Source organism: Malurus melanocephalus, unplaced genomic scaffold (genome assembly GCF_030028575.1).
Source record: "Malurus melanocephalus ecotype Western Australia unplaced genomic scaffold, MMel_1.1 scaffold_29, whole genome shotgun sequence".
In the NCBI taxonomy this organism is placed as follows: Eukaryota; Metazoa; Chordata; class Aves; order Passeriformes; family Maluridae; genus Malurus; species Malurus melanocephalus.
Genome location: NW_026623261.1, coordinates 1,774,296 through 1,791,338, shown reverse-complemented (window position 1 = coordinate 1,791,338; position 17,043 = coordinate 1,774,296). Strand labels below are relative to the sequence as shown.

The window sequence follows — 17,043 nt, the reverse complement described above, 5'->3', positions numbered from 1 at the left end:
CTTTTTCTTTTTTAAACAGTCTACATACATGGATTAGTCTGGTATATGCTTGTCCGGAACACAGGCCTGACATGAATACAGAGAGAATACATAAAAAGCAGTAATTAGAACATCTTTATGTAATTAATCTTACAACACCTGAGTAAGTCTAACAATCTGTCATGGATTTTATGATTGTATTATATGGTTATTTAAATTTTGCAGAATAGTTACAGATTCTCTAATTCTAAGTGGCTTACTTAATTCGTCAGCCCTACAATTGTACTGGCAAACATGCACAAGTATTGATAAATGCTGAAAGAGTTTCTTGCATTAAATCAGATTTAACCACAGCCTGYAGAATTAGGGTCACTAATCTTAGCCACAACTACCATGAGCCTTGGGAAAAACTTCAGAAATTCCCATTTCAGCACACCGGAACTCCTTGTACGGTTGTTGATTACCTTGTCATATGAATCTTTCACAAGAACACAATAAACATGTTCCCTTAGCTATCCACCTCCTACTTCTTTCTGTATGAATCTAATATCAAGTTAAGCTTGATTCCCATAGCAACWCTATTAATGCTCAAACAAATACCAAACAACAATTGTGTTTAGAGAAGTAGGGGTGTTAATAAAGGTGTTTTGAGAGTATTTCTATTGAATAAATGTGCTTTTCTTTTATTGTAACCTCAGTAATCTAGGTTTTCCTGGCAAACTGCTTTTTGGATAATAGCTAAGATTTCAACTGCTTCTATATGCTTTCATGTTTTTAAAGAGGTTTTATGCTTAAGGGTGGTGATCTATTTCTGCATATGGTGCCAGGCAGGGGYTCAGCACCTGTGTTGCTGCTCTTTATCTTCCCACTCAGGGAAGATTGTAATTAACAAGGCTGAGTTCACTTCATTGTGTTCTGCAGTGAAATTGATGGCATGAATCAAATCAGTTCTGTTCTGTTAAACAGAAGGAAATCCAGGTACACTGGGGGACTCCAGGTGAAGGAAATGGCASAAGGCTGGAAGGAATTTAGTTTTCTGCATGAAAATGTACTCAATTTCAACAGACTTACTCCTTTTAACCTCTGTTCTTTAATGCCAAAACTTAGCTAAATTGTATTTTAATCTCTGTGTAATAGAGAATACAGACTTCTGTGGAGCTGGAAAATGAATTATTCTCTTCTGTATTAAGCAGTATACAGGTGCCAGGAGTCAGCAGAGATGGCTGATTACCCCACTGGGGAACTGAAATAAAGGGAAAAGTTCTGTCCCAGGTGTAACCTGGAGATTTTTCTTCCACAACAGAAGATCTAGAATTTTAAAATTAGTTCCAAAGTAACAAGAATGTTTTCTGTTAYCTCATGGTTTGCATTGTCTTCTCCGCAGACCATAAAGAATGAGAGGCTCTTAAGTGGCTGGAACCCCAGCAATCTTCTCACTGAATGACTGGGAGATAGGAAATACTTTGTTTCATCTGTACATATTATGCAAGGCAGGCCCAGATCATGCAAACATTTATGTATGTGTTTATCTTGTTTGCTGTAAGTATTGACCCTGGTCTTGGGCACGCAGAAGAAGAAAGTAACTGGAGGTCCAGTGTATTTGTCCCCCTTTCACAGACTTAGATTGAACAATCAACGAATGCTTCTCACTAACATTCAGAAAATTCGAACATAGGGTGCATTCACTTCTGCAAACTGTGTGCATCTGTAAGGTTTCAAATTGCTGCAATCAGAGGTACTTTTAGAGAAAACTTGGCTCAGTAATATACTTCTTTATTATTCAATGTACTATTGCTCCTCTTCACATCAGTGATACACATTAGCCAGCTTTCTTATTTTGAAGAAAATGCTTTCTTTTTTTCTTCTGTATTGTTAGAAGCAAGAAAATGCCTTATCAGGGATTAGTGGGGTCCAAGGTGATTGATTTCTGGGAATAATTGGTGCTTACACATATTAAATTTCTTCTGTGCAGACATTACCTTCTGATATTTTGAATAGCTTTCARAAGCAAAGAGGAGCAGAATGCAAATGATTGTAGCAGGAAAAGATTGGTTTTTCTTTTGTTGTTTTTTTTTTTTCCTMATGGGTGAATATTAAATTATTCTTAGATTTTAGGGGAGGACAATACCATAAATAATAATGGTTTTCTTGACCATTTAACTTTTTCAGGCCTGTTGGAAACTCAGTCGTTGCATGAAGTAGATGAAGATGTGGTCGCTGATGTTGATTTCACCAGTGTGATTTCTGAAGAAGAAAAAGAAGAGTTAAAGACTGAGCTAGCCAARGTAAGGAATTTGAATTTCTGTGTTACTGTTTCTACTTCCTTAAACGGGAAGCCATTAATTGTRGGATGAGGTACACATCATAAAGGTATGCTCTTCCTTTTTGGTAAAATTATTCTAGGCTACAATAATGTGAAGAAATTAATTTTATTATATCTATTTTTTGCAGGTTAAATATCTTCTACTYGATGATTGTGCAGCAAAAGTCAAATGCACCTTCCCATCTTAGTCAAGATGTGTCTTAAYTAATAAACTGTCATTGGCAAAGAATTAAAGGTGTTCTCATTAGATTTGTGGTATTGTTGTTAGAATGGTTGTGCCATCTCATAGAAAAGATTTTTTTTGGTGCTCAGAGGAAAAGGTAATGATGATGGTTACTGRAGAGACTGATGCTGCCAAGCACAGTAATGTTATCATATTTTTGTTTCYTTTGGCACTGATGTSTTTGGAGAAGRTAATATCTTTYTTTAGGAGTCAGGAACTCAGGACAYTGKGAAGTGCTGATTCAGGATTTTCAAGTGAAACAGAAGACTTTTTTTCACTTTAATATTTTATCAATCCTTGTGTTTCTGAGTTACTAGTYAATTTTTACTTCTTTGCTGATCCAGTCACATCTGTAAACAATCAAAAGGAAGCTGAAAGTTTACATRTTTTGTTTATCACATAAGTTAGGAGTTGGGATATTCGTTACTGGCTTTTGATCAGGACCAGAGGCACTGGGCACACACTGAAACACAGGAGGTTTCCCCTGAAGATCAGGAAATATGTTTTTAATGAGTCTGTGACTGAGCAGTGTACCCCAAGATGTTTTGGAGTCTCCATCATTTAAAGTATTTAAAAGCTGTCTGGGTACAGACCTGGGAAACATGCTCTTAGTAGGGCTTGAACCAGATGTCCTTCAGTGGTCCCATCCAGCCTCAGCCATTCTGTGATTCTCTTCTCTGATGAAGAGAATTTCATAGGCAGATACAAGCAAGGAAGGAAAAAAGCCAGAATCTCCTGCAATCATCTGAGAATGAAATACATCTCTCAAAATAATTAATCTCAAGAGTTCTGTTGTCCTTTTTGCTTATGATTCCCCTAGGAGAGAGAGTTCTCAGTAGCTAATGCTGGAAATGCTTTAATTCGTGTACTAACATGCCTTTCAAATATTATGATCTTGATTGACCTAGGAATTATTTTCTGAATTCCTCGCAGCAGTTTACTGGTATGCAACTGATGCTTAAAAGCAAAATAAACCTGATAATTATGCTATGAAAGGTTTGGGAAAACTTGAATGTAGAGTGAACAAAGTCTAAACTTAAATGAGGCTTATGACTCTTAGAAAAGACTGCAAAAAGTGCATGACCTTGCCTCCTTCAAAAAGAAAAAATTACTTATAAGCCCTTTCTACTCCACCAATGATAGTTTTGGTTTTTTCCCATGTCCTTAAATGCTACATAATAACTCTATGTGTCTGTAGGAGCAAGTACCTCTCTTACTTTTTGTGAGAGGTAAAACTTGTCCTTWATTCTGCTGTTAATAGTTGATATAACGGGGATCTGTTGTGAGCATCTGTTGTGTGTCTGCTGTATATATTCTTTGTCTTCTTCCTCCTTCCCACTCCGACATTAGGAGAAACGAGCACTGCTGGTTTTGTGGCAGGATTTTTTGGTATCTTCTATTCCTATTCTCCTGCTAGTAGTCTCTTTTTGCTGGAAGCTTCTCAGAGCATGAACTTATTCTTTTCTTGTATTTGTAGCTGGCTAACACAGCAGGGCTCTCACTCTAATCAAGCCTTGGGATTTCTACAATGCAACTAAAATGAGTAACTCTTACAGAAACTTCTAACAGTCATTTGAATTTACAGAGGTCAGTCTGACTTCAGAATAATAGCAGAAAATTGTGGCCCAAAAGCTTTACATAAGGCCAGAAGATTGTTAGCAGAACAGATTCCCCCCCTCCTCCCTTCCTCCCTTACTGTGAGGAGCATTGCACAATGACTCTTGACTCATGCTGGGGGCTGAGATTTTGAGCTCCCTAGCTCACTGCTGTCAGTTGTCCTTCCATTACGCTCATCAAAGTAGTCATTTACTCCTTGGTGTCTTCCCCCTCCCACACCTTCACAAAAGCAGCTATCTGGTTTGATTTGGTTGATGCAAAGGTGCTAAGTTCAGCAGAGTGTATTACTGCATGTTTGTTCCCAGTTTGAAGACAGACCTTTTTCTGCAAAAGRAAATTTTAATGGGAAAAGGGAGCTTTGTCCCTCTGTGATGCACCTATATTCTTCTGACACTGTTGCACCTTGAAAGAAGGGAAGCATGAGAACTAGAATCTTGCATTTCTGTTGACTTAAGCCTTAGTTTTATAATGAAGTCTACATTTATATAAGTGGACTTCTAGAAAATAACTAAGCAGGTGATGCCTGACTTCCATGAGAGTTAGGTGTGTTAAATGCTTTTCAGATCCTACTGTAAGTCCCTAATCCTTTCTACCTACTTTAGAGTGTTCAGTCACTGATATTTGAGCACTTGAGGGCGGCTTTGTGTCTGTCATTGTTTCAAAATGATGGAAGTTGAGGAGGATTTTGTCAATTCAAAACTGATTGCTGTGTTATAAATAATAAATTACTTTTCTTTAGTCAAAAATGTTGCTTATACTTATGCCATTGAGCACATAGCTAATGCTTGCTTAGGCCTTCACAGCTTTTGATGTCTATTCAATGGAATAGATGGAAAGGAATTTTAATAGAAGCCCTGAAACATTTACATATCCAGGTACCTAGTGATCAGCCTAATGCTGGCCCATCAGTGTCCTGGCATCCTTTTAATTTCTTTAGTAGTGTTGCATGGGCAGTCCYGCACTAAGGGGTTTGCTACTGGTGGGAAACTAAAATGAGCTGTGAACTGCTGCCTGAGGAACGCTGATATTTGTGATTTCTTTCTATAAGCATTTAACCAGTTATCRGCTCAGAAGAGAGACTCTTGACAGTATTCCATTTGCAGGTTAGGAATATAATGGAGCATAAAGAACATGGGGAGGAGTAAAGCAATTTGGATTGTTGTGTATTTTACTGATGAAGAGTTGGCATCACAGATATTGGTGAATACTGCTATCTGCTTCACTCAGGTCATGATTTTGCTTTGTGTTCATAGTCTTGCTGCTTAATTCCTGAGATGTTTGAATATTTAGATAGTAGGTAGTGACAAAAGAAACTGAGAACTGGGGGATTCAAGGTTTTCCAAGAACAATGAGCTTGAAGCCAGTTTTACAGTGAAACAGAATGCATGAATGTATAAAATAAAAATAATGCTGGTACTAATGTCCTAAATATAGCCTTGRAGGTCAGCACTGTTTCAGCTGGTGCTTGCATCATTCCCTGCAGCCTATGGAGCTAAATCACAGGGAGACTGTGGTTCCAGGGAACTTAGCATATGGTAATCAGATACATTGCCATATGTTGTCCTACTAACATATGGAGGAAAGAACACAGTTGGTAAGRGAATTTCTAAACCTGAAGTGAAAGGCAGCAGCTCTGGTGTCACTTGCCCTTGTTAGCTTCAGTATCTCTGCGTGCTGCTTGTATAGGTTGGCTTGGGAGGCTTCCAGGTGAAGAATGCAAACCCCTGCTCACTTGCAGGAGTGCTGCCCAAGGAGCAGGATTCTGAGCCAGTGGCAGGATGATTCTCCAGTCCCTCTTCTCACAGTCCTGTGTTCTGGTTCTTGCCTTGCTGAAACACTGACTGTTGAGATGTTTYACAAAAATGTCTACCAGAGGGAGAATTATATTTCTGTGTTTGGGCTGGATGGCATCTTTACAACTTGAAACTGCAGTTTGGTTAAATACTAGGATCTCTGGATARGCTAATCTGCTGTGTCCTCGGAGTGCTTTTATGCTTTGGGTACTGATTGCTCATGTTATAAGTCCAYCTATAAATTTTTATGCTACTATTTTGAAAAAGTAGGGCCTAAAATACATAAATAAAACTCATACAAGAAGGTTATAACCTTTTGCAATATTCTCAAGTCATATGTTATCATGCAWTTTTTCTATTTTTTTAACCTGCTCCTAAGAGTTTGTGTCTGGTTTTTTTCAGAACCAGAAAACTAAAAAYTTGCAAATATGAAGTTAAAAGCCTGTGTATTCAAAGACACATATTTGCTTGAATTTTCCAGTCTTCTTTTGTCCTGTCCATTCCCATTTTACTAGTGAATTAAAAGATGARTATTTGAGATCCCAAATGCCCTAAGGCAAATCTTGGTGAAGTCGCTTCCTTAGCAGATAATTTTCTCTSTTATCAGATGCACGTGTGTGATGGTGCACACAGGTGACACAGTTTGAGGCATTAATTTACTGTAATGTTGGGTCTGTTGTGGGCACGGCTTTGTGATCTCCACAAGCACTTGGCTCTGTCTCTCTGGTTACCTGCCAAAAGCACAAGTTGGTGAGATTCATTTAGCCTTCTAACATCSTATGTGTTTATCCTTCTGTGGGAGAAGCTAACACCTTTCTCCTTTCTCCTTGTTTTCCTCAGCTAGAGGATGAAATTTCAACTTTGCGGCAAGTGTTAGCAGCCAAAGAGAAGCACCTGGTTGAAATTAAACAAAAACTTGGCATAAGTCTGATGAATGAACTGAAGCAGAACTTTAGCAAAAGCTGGCATGATATGCAGACAACTTCTGCGTGAGTACTGATCTTTATACTTACACATATGAACATACTATGTTTTTCTAAATTTTTTTGGGCTGAATTAATAGCAACATTGATAGAAAGAACCACCCACCTTTCATCAAGTGCTGTCTGAAAAGTCATTTGATTTTTTTYCCCCTCTTCATTTGACAACTGAGTTTGACACTTAAGGAGAAGCTAAAGTGAACTACTCCACAACTGAGTTGAGCTGGGAGTTGACAGGAAGGTGGCAGTGGCATCACCCATGAASGTGCAGTCCCACAGTACCTGAAGAAAGAGAACAGAGCAGGCCCAATGACAGAAAAGAGAGTCAAGCCAAGAGTTCAGATCTGCGGGTGCATCTGTACTGATGAACCAGGTCCTRTGTCAAGCCAAGGAGTCAAACCTGTGAGTTTTAGGTCTGTGAGGTACCTGGCCAGATAAAAGCATACCAGTTATATGACTTGCCCTTAAATTCAGTCTGGTCTTTAGTATAGCTCCCAAGTGAAGAGGTGCTGAACAAGGGTTCTCCCAACTCTTGCACAACACTTTCATCGCAGTCTTATCCAAGGTTTCACAGYTGTGCAGTGCCAGAACTAACCCTGAGTGATCAGACTCAAGGGGGTGGGGCGAAAAGCATTTGCAGTTTCTCTTGGTGCATTCGAGGTGCTGACAGAAACTTGGTAAAATATGTTAAAACATACATTTTTACATTAAAAGATCTATTCTTTGTATTTTMATGAGAAGTTAAATAAAGCATAAACCCCTGAAAAAAAAATAGTTTGTATGTCTCCTATATCTAACTATTGGATGGTTTCTCATCTAGGTCCCATGACATGTCCTTAGCAGGGGTRTCAGTGTTGGCTTGGTGAGGATGTCTGGCATGTGCTAGGACAGAAGTGTCTAGACTTAGAGACACTAAGCTTTAGAAGAGAGGAGGGGCACAAGACATCTGAACTAGAATTATGGGGAGAGACTAGCAAAATTTTGAAACAAAAGCTTACATTTTTACTTGAAATTTGGTAGCAGGTTGCCAGATAGCTTTTCATTTTTCCTTAACAACTTYGACATTTTCCACAAAGCTATAGATACTTAGGAGACTTTTTCAGTGTRGTAGCTATTTTTTTATTTGGCTTTCAGAAACTACAATCCATTAGGTGATAAGTGTCCAGAAATAGTTACATGGAACTGAGCAGCAGGAGTCCCATTTGTCCCTGAAAATTCTCATGCTTATAATTCTGTCCTGCTGTATAATTCTGCTAGACACTCATGCCAGAATACCAGTGATGGTACAAATGGCAATCCAGCATTTTTAAGAATGGATGTGTTGAGTAATAGAGATGATTCATTGTTGCTGTAYCAAAATAACAGTGGGATAGCATTATTCACCAAGATTCTCTGATTTAAGAGGGATGTTATAAAAAATAGAAGTTCAAAATATTTACATGCCTGTACTTTAGGTTTCTAAATCCACAATCACTCATTTTAAATTTTAAAATGACCTGGTTTTAAGAGGACAAATTTTGTTTCACTTAGCTGCTATGCTTTCCCATAAGTTAAAACTACTTTTCTTTTTACAGAGAACTTTTCAAAGCTACAGGGCACCAAAATTTTTGTCTACTTATTATTACTCTTTTTAAGCTCTCCATTTAGGGTTGCATTCTTAGGGTTAGAGTGGACTTAGAGGAAGAGGGGTGGACTTCTCTCAGAAACAGTCTTGTAAAGTGTATTTGACCTAACTCACAGGATGCATGCCACCTCTTCTGACTAAATTCAAATTTGAGATTGTGACTATTTTAAAGCATTTACATTTTAAATGGTTGGCAACAAGTTCCTTGTTAATTTCCTTTACTATTCAGTGCACTAAATAGTATAATCTTAATAATTTTAGTATAATCTATGTGTTGGGAGAGGCAGGGGGTTCTGCTATAGAGGACATCAGTAACTAGAGGGCAAATGATTGCCTTGAGTTTGGTTTGGTTTCATGRTGGTAAGGCATTCAGCTGGAACCCACACACACCTTTTTAACAATTGGGTTTTCAGTGAGTAGAGGTGGGTGGATATTCAACTTCTAGCAATGCAAATTTTTTATATTTTTAAAATAGATAATTCATTCTTATTTAGATGCTAGAAGCAGTGTCATGTTGACAGATTTTGAGGTTATTTTAGCTTAAGAAATCATTAAAAATGTATTTATATGAGTATTTATAAAGACCATAATTGAGCTTTTCCAATGAATGTTTTATTACAAAAGAAAAAWTTTACATAACCTGAGTTCAGTGTGTTTACTTTGTTGAAGCTGCTTGGTGGTGCTTCTGTGAAGTTCCCACAGATCTCACTAACTTTCCGTACTTCAGATTTTCACTATATAGTGGATTCAGGTAGAAAGTASCATCTATGAAGATGGACCTGGTTTTAAACAGAATCACAGAGTACTTGAGGCATTGACAAAATGTCAGGAGACTGTCTAGTCCAACTACCTCTTTGAGGCAGGACCAGCTAAAGCAGGATGCTCAGGGTCTATGTTCATCAGGTTTTGAATATCTCCAAGGATGGAGATTCTACCAYTGCTCTGGGCAACCTGTCGCATYGTTCAATTACCCTTGATGTGAAAAACCTTTTTTTTCTGTTAAAATATTTCTTGCATTGAATTTGTGCTGGTTGCCTCTTGCACTTTCACTAGATACCACTGAAACGGGCTTGCCTCTATCTTCTCTCCTCCTTTTGTTAGGTTGTTTATACACATTGATGAGATCCTTCCTAAGATGACCAGTCCCAGCTTTTCCAGCCTCCKCATATGAGAGGTGCTCTGGTCCTTTACCATCTTTATGGACCTTTGCTGGACTTGTTCCACTTAGYCCATGTCTGCCTTGTACTGAGAAGCGCAGAACAGGACCCTGCACTCCAGGTGCAGCCATAACCAGGGCTGAGAGGGGAAGGGTCATTTCACTCAACCTGTAATCAYTTTTCCTAATGCCTCCCAGGATACTGTTAGCTGTCTTTGCTGTGAAGGCACATTGCTGACTCATGYCTAATTTGTTCTCTTTGGAAAAAAACCTATAAAACATTATAGTCCTGTCCTCTTGGGAGATATTTCAATACTACTGAGTTTGTAAGGGGCAGTTGTATCTGTAAAATTACCCATCAATAAACTCACTCCAGCCTAACTGTTCCCAGAAACAACTTTGTCATCCTTCCTTGAAATTTTATCAACAGTTATAAAACATTAGCCTACTCTGTTTTAAATGGTTAACTTTTCAACTCATGGATGGAATAGTAACTGTAGAGAGAGATTTTAGGGAGATGAAAAGGTTTGGTTTGCTACTAAACCTCTTCAAAAAAGAAATACTCCATACATTCAGACCACTGTAAGCAGCAGTTCTGCCATGGCAAATAAATTATTAGAAAAGCTAAAAAAATTAAAGGAAACCCATTTGCTCTTCAAGGGTTGTAGTAGTGAAATGAAGTGAAATGTCTAAAAGTCCATATACTTCTTGATTCTAACTGGGAGGTTGGGAAGCCTTTGATGTGATGGAAAGTAGACCCTCACAAGAGTGGCATTTAGGATAGGAATCTGACAAAGCTCTGCTTTCAAAACAGCTTTTGAGCTTTTGCCCTGAGACAAAAATTTTCATGTGTAGAAAGAGAAAAGCTCATGAATTAGAGGCYAAAATCAAGAGAACTGCAAGTGCTGGGTCCAAGCAGCGTGTCTCCTAAACAGGGCTGTGGGCTTTCTCATGTGGTGGCTGTCTTTTCAAGCCTTTTAAGGAAGGTTTCAATGTTGCTCTGTTCTTGCATGTGATGTGTAATTAAGATCTGGGACAAGAACATGGACTTGGCCTTTTCCTCCAGAGACAGAGAATAGGGATCTRTTCACTGAGTACTGGTTGAACTATGTAAGCAAAGTTAGCTCTGCTGACAGGGAACCTGGAGACAATTGCATGGGTTTCAACAACTATTGGGAACCTAATATTTTATRGTTCAGATTTCTGCCAGGTGATAAGAAAATAGAAGGTAATAGTTACTCTGCATGTGTTTTAGGCTTACAATCTATGGTACATACAGTCTTTGTTAATATARCTTTAAATATATACTAATGTGTTCCAGARTTTTGGATATTTTTCCAGTGAATCKGATATAAWTTGTGGACAGCMRCMGTCCTACTGTGACTTCTAGGAATTAAGTAAACCGTGTTCCTACACACATTCTTCTTATGAGTGGTAGTAAAAGAAATGTGGGTGTTTCTGTTCATTGCAATGTGTAATCACCTTTTGACATTTTCTTCTCTAAATTTGCAAGTACAAGTAGCAATTGGGTAAGTGCAGCAATTGYGTGTTGGTTTGAKCAAGTACCTAACCTGTGTGTGTCCRTGSTMYATGGAAGTAAAAGGARYCTCTCCCTTCCACTGGCTTTGCTTTCTTTGGGTCAAATCAGGCAACCTTCATACGATCTTCAAAGATAATTATTTTTCTGCTTTTCCACGTGTATCTCTGGCCTTGAATTTGGAAGGGTGGAGTAATAAGGTGAAAGGACTTCAAGAAGTTAACTTAGTCTATTCCCATTTTTCCTTTTCCAAAAGATAAATGTTCATTTGTTTGCACCAGAAACTTCACCTAACAGAAATTCCACAGTAAGGTCAGGTGATCTGTTCCAGATGTTCATTTCTCAGGGAAAAAYCCACTGTAATTATCATGGGGCACCAGAAAATATATACGTGTGTATTAGAGTTACCTTTATGTGTGTGCAGCTCTAACTGTAAGGATGGGAAGGGAGGCCTGAATTCTAATTGRTGTCTCTGAAATGACAAGGATTAAAAATATCCAGGAAAGAGTCAGTGGAAAAAGGGGAAAGGAATGGAAGGGAAGGGAAGAAAAAGAAAATCAAATACATGAAAARGAAGGAGAAGAAAATGGAAATGAAAGGTAAGAAAAGGAGAAAGGTAGGGGAAGAAAGGAAAAGAGAGGCTGGGATTGTTTAATATGCATAATTTTGTTAATCTACTGTACAATACAGAGCCRGACAGTATTACTGGTATAGTTTAAGGTGTGATGTGGCTTTTCTACCTGGAGAGGAACTGTAGCACACTTCTGTCTCCCTCCCACCCCCCACCCCCGTGTTGCATTGCACAAATAAAGCATTTCAAACAACTGTATTCCAAATTTTTCCCAAGTGTTTGAAGATTACAGTGCAGGAAAGCACAGAACATTTGTCACTTTTGTCTGGCACCTTTCCTGACCTATGATTCTCTCCAGCCTATTGAACAGTCACCTTCCATGAGCTGCACACAGATTGCTGGCTGCAGCCTGCAGAGGTTCAGTTCTCTCATTTCTGTCCTTCCTCTCTCTGTGGGAGAGGAACTACCTGGGGCATACTTCCTTTGATCTAGGCATATGTACCCATGCAAATGCCAGCAGTTTCAATTAATTCTTAACATTCCTGGCAATGGGAAGGATGTCAAAAAAAGTATATCTGTCATTTGGTTTTGAAGTTGGAATAAATTTCAGGAGAGTACTAAAAAAAAAAAAAAAACCAAAAACAACCCCCCAAAATAATGCACAACAGCTTAGAATTCATTTGTGGCAAAAGTGACAATAAGAATGTTCCTAGAGAATTTTTATGTACATTTTATCTGTCATTCATGTATGCATTTACCTCATTTGATAATTAGCATAAGTTAGTTAACGCTGAGCCCCATTTCTCCCAGAAAATCAAAAGGAAAATAGTGTTCTAGCTKAGAGTTTCTCAGAGATCCAGACACTTTAGATCGGTTTCAGAAAAGTCATTCTTAAGCTGACTAATGGTTTGAAAGCTGAAAGAAGCAAGCTCCATAGGGCATGGCTTGTGCTACCAGGCTCTGCTCTACTGTATGCTTTTGTTGTTAATTGTTTGCATTCTGTAACATCTTCTGTAAGCCTTATCACAGGCAAGGGTTTTTCAAATGGATTAATTTTGCCAGCAAGCATTGATGGAGAGGCACAATGCTGAATGAAGATGTACTAATTAGCAGATGTACTAATTTTACAGAAGCTGAATTAAAATTCTTTACAATTTACTGCAGTAGATAAAACGTGCAGCTTGACATGCAAAATATAAATATTACATGTGTAACCTACTTCTGTCAGCAGGCTATGTATTGCACCTGTGAAGGAAGGTTACATTTAACTCTGCTGTGTGAAGGGCAATTCTCTACTGAGATGGGATGAGTATGACTGTCCTGTCTCATTCTGCAGATGATGTTGGCCATTTAAATGTCTAGTTCTCTCTATATGGCTGCTGCCTGGCTACACTCTCTATAAAGCATAATTTCTTTCACATGTTATGTATTATGAAACAGTATCTCCTTATATTTGCTTTCAGTGGCTGTAAAAATCGCCTAGCMAAACCTGGTTGTCACAGGATAGCATAATCTAAATGTAGTATATGAAACTGTCAGGTGAAAATGCAGTCAAAATRTGTTGCAAATCTACTTTGTCTAAATAGTATGTTACAGCGCTGGAGTTGTGAGTTATTTTTAAAGCTTCTTCTAAATGTGTTGGGCATGTTATCAGAATATASCTGCAATATCAGCATGTTTTGTGATAACCTCTGATAATCAGTTTTATAAATAATTGCTTCTGGTAAAGAAATACCTTATTKTAAAAACAAAATGATAATCAGAAGTTGATGGATTAAATTCTTAGGTTAATGTCATATATAAAGGTAATATTCAAATGTTCACACATGACTGTTATTTACAATTGAGACAGTGGTTGATATAACTTATTTGTTTCATGCTTCTTATCCATGAAATACCTTATAAATATTTACTGCTAAGTGCTAAGTGAAAGCATGGAATATGTTCTTTGTTAACCATTACCAGCAATTCTGTGCTCTGGAGTATTTTCAGATGCCACAAAATCAAAGTAGGCACTGCTACTCTAACTGAATAAATCAAGTAGCCTGTTTCTACTTCTGGTAMTGCTGCTGCGTGTCTGGTGTAATTCTGATGATTACATTGTAATGCCDTTGTGTTAGTGTAATGATGTATTTGTGTAAAAATGCACACCATGGAAGGATGGAAGATTCTATTTCATGAATCCTTGTATCCTAAAATATCTGAGTTTGTTTTTGCTGGAGCATTTCTGCCTGTAAGTTTTGGAGGCACTGGTCTAATCTGAGTGCTGGCTGACTGACTGCTGCGACCCTGTCCCGATAAACTGGCGGGCAGCACTCACCTAAGGATTGCCAGCASTGGCTGCCCAAAGGATGATGGTGAGGTGTTGTAGATGACTTGAGAGCAGAGCACTTGGTGGTGTAAGGATGACTTAAACAATACATAGGGCACTTTTTCCAATTAATGAGTTTGTAGCTCTTACCTGAAATATCCAACTTTATTTCTACTGATAAAGGTTTTTGAAAATTATCTAAGTTGTTTAGCGCATTAAAACAAAAGGAAAAACTGCTATGAATTACATGAGATGATGAAAATGGCTTGTCAGATGATTAATGTGAAATACAAACTGACAAGATTTCCAGAAGTCAGAGAGAATATGTTGAAGAGATCATTGTTACCAGAGTGCTTGGCAAGATATCAAATGGATGCTGTAAACATGGCATAAAAATTTTAGAGCCAAAATACTGTGCATCATATATCAAAATATCAACACGGAGCATAACTAGCAGTGAGGCAATGTCCTCTGTGGGAAGATTATTTATGAAGTAGGCAAAGTGATACATGGAATGGTGGAGAGATGGGAATGGACAGGGGGTTTGATTTTTAAGCTATGGGTGAACTCTTTTGAAATGCAAATTAATGTATCTTGTCTCTGCTGACAGGTGTTGCGTGTTGTACTCTGTTTTCGCCTTTGTTATTTTGTTATTCCTTAAGGCTTTTCTTCAGTATTGATGAAGTGGGGAGGGGACATGTCAGAGGTCATTTTTGCTGAAGTTGGTGCTGAAAAAAGACTAGTTGTGTAACAGTTTTAGCTGGATTTATGCTCTTATGTAATGTCAAAAGTATTAGGAACACAAATGCAGTCTCCATGTCCTCCTTGTTAGTGGAAATACTGGAGGATGTTTGGTTTATGGRATTTACAGAGAAAACACAGTATTGTAGGTATGTCAAAATCAGTGTCATTTCAGCCTCTTTCCAGAAGATGTGTTCTGACCAATGTAACATTCAGAAATACTTAGGGRACTATAACATTTCTCGGTGAAATTGGGGTCTGTTTGCTCTCTGGCGCATTTGATACTATTCTCTCGATWGTTTTGCACGTTGTGAAGAACTTGCAGTGAAAAGGTAAGACATGGAGATATTTTATCATAAAGTTAAATATGCCTATCAATAAAATTAACTCCACAGTTTCATTTCAAAAGATCAGTTCAGATGGATATCTGAAAAGTATTTTACTGTGTACTTTCAACCGGTAATAAATAGGTTGTCCTACAAAGGACCTTTTAGACTTGGAAGTCAAGTCTTGGCCTTCAATTTGTCATCATCAAAACTGCAGTTGTGCTGAATGGTTTAGGAAGCTTCTCTGTTATCAAACTCTAAGATTTGCATGTCACAGGCAATAGAATGTTTGATTTTCTTGTTTTTCATGGGCACCTCTTATCAAAAAGCTAGGTACTCATAGTTTGTAGCATCCTTATTTTAGGGTCTCATCCCGTTGTAGTTTACATGAGAGTATATCTACTGTCAGCAAGAGAATGACAGAGCTATTAAACTTGTTAAGCTACAAGAAGAGGCCTCAGTGAAATAAGAGTATTGCATTCTTGCTGCAGGGACAGACTGGTTAAGGAGAAAGAAGATATGGTAAAAACCAATTTTCCATCTTCTCTGTAYTGTACCAGAATAAATAAAACAGGCATTACCAGTGCTCCTTCTTTTCTAATTTGTGTTCCTTCTTGCAGTGTTGCCATCTTTTAGCCTTTGTTCAACCCTGTGCATGTGTTTGGTTCAGCTTATCTAACTGGAGGCTCCTAGGGATTTGKTACCCTTCAATTGCCTCCTAAGGCCTTGAGCCCTTTCATTTGGCAGTTTGAAAACTTGTTWGGGCAGTAGAATGTTGTAGCTTAGGAACATAAAATCAAAGTATACTGTCTGAARGAACAGAACATTATGTAGCATCTGCCATCAAACCAGTGGCTTGTAAAATACAGTCCTGAACAGAGTACTTTGACCAATAAGTACTGCTGGGGCTAAAAGGATGTGATATAAAATGTGATATCCATACTGTAAATGTTAATCTTATTTCCCCTCCTTCCTCCACAAARTTATTGCTTTCATATACATAATAATAAGAAGAAAACATGCTGCTGTAAGGACTTAGGAGGTGGGATGTTTTTTAATCAGTTGCCAGTGTATTTTGGTACATGCTTGCAATCCTATAGTTTTTGTTCAAAGAAGAATGAGAACCAGTGGAATTTTATTTCTGAATTTTTCATTATCATTTCTTCAGTTCTTGTCTGCCAAYGCACACCACAGGATACAAGACTGATTATAGTGTGCTCTCCTTTTGTTACTAGGTCAGTACTTCTAATTCTGAGCTTGTCTGCGTCACTGGGAGTATCAGATAATTTACTCAGAAGGAAGCCTCTGACATGCTCAGAATTACTTTAGTCAGCAGAAAATCTTCTGTGCAGAAAAGCTTATTGATTACTATGAGAGTACAAGTTAACTGTATTGAAGGGTCTGTATGGGTCAGAGTGTATATTCTGGGTCAGTAAATTAAGACGATTCTGTGTTTGAAAATGTATGCTAGAAGAGAAATTAGTGACATCTTTTAAAAGAATTCAGTCCTACTAAGAATATGCATTCACTGTCTAGGTCTCTTCATCTTTCTTTCTCTGTCCTACCCCAAATCTTCTTCCTTTGAAGAAATTTTAAAAAGAGGAAAAAAAAAAAAAAAGAAAAGAAAAGGATAATTGTGGTATATGGACATAGATTTGAGGGGTTTTTTTTCTATTTTAAATATCACAGAATAATTTTGATGTGTATCTGTCAAATGTATTTAGTATGTATATGCTTGAAAGAGCAGAGTTGTATTTGTCCTGATTCTTTTCTCTGCATCAGACAGCAGATTTTACCATGAGGTCAGTGTCTGCTGGAAGAATACTTACTAGATGTAAATATGATTTTCTGTAAACAGAAGT

General features: G+C 37.9%; 1 protein-coding gene across 2 annotated transcripts in view; it reads left to right on the top strand.

The window, feature by feature from the left end:
- The window catches only part of TPD52L1 (TPD52 like 1), a 44,632-nt gene that overhangs the window by 12,468 nt on the left and 15,121 nt on the right, over positions 1-17,043 (top strand). For both annotated transcript variants that reach the window (XM_057363615.1, XM_057363614.1), the window contains exons 2-3: positions 2,149-2,264; positions 6,776-6,924. In XM_057363615.1, the coding sequence (XP_057219598.1) occupies positions 2,149-2,264; positions 6,776-6,924 (265 nt within the window). The remainder of the gene's footprint in view (positions 1-2,148; positions 2,265-6,775; positions 6,925-17,043) is intronic.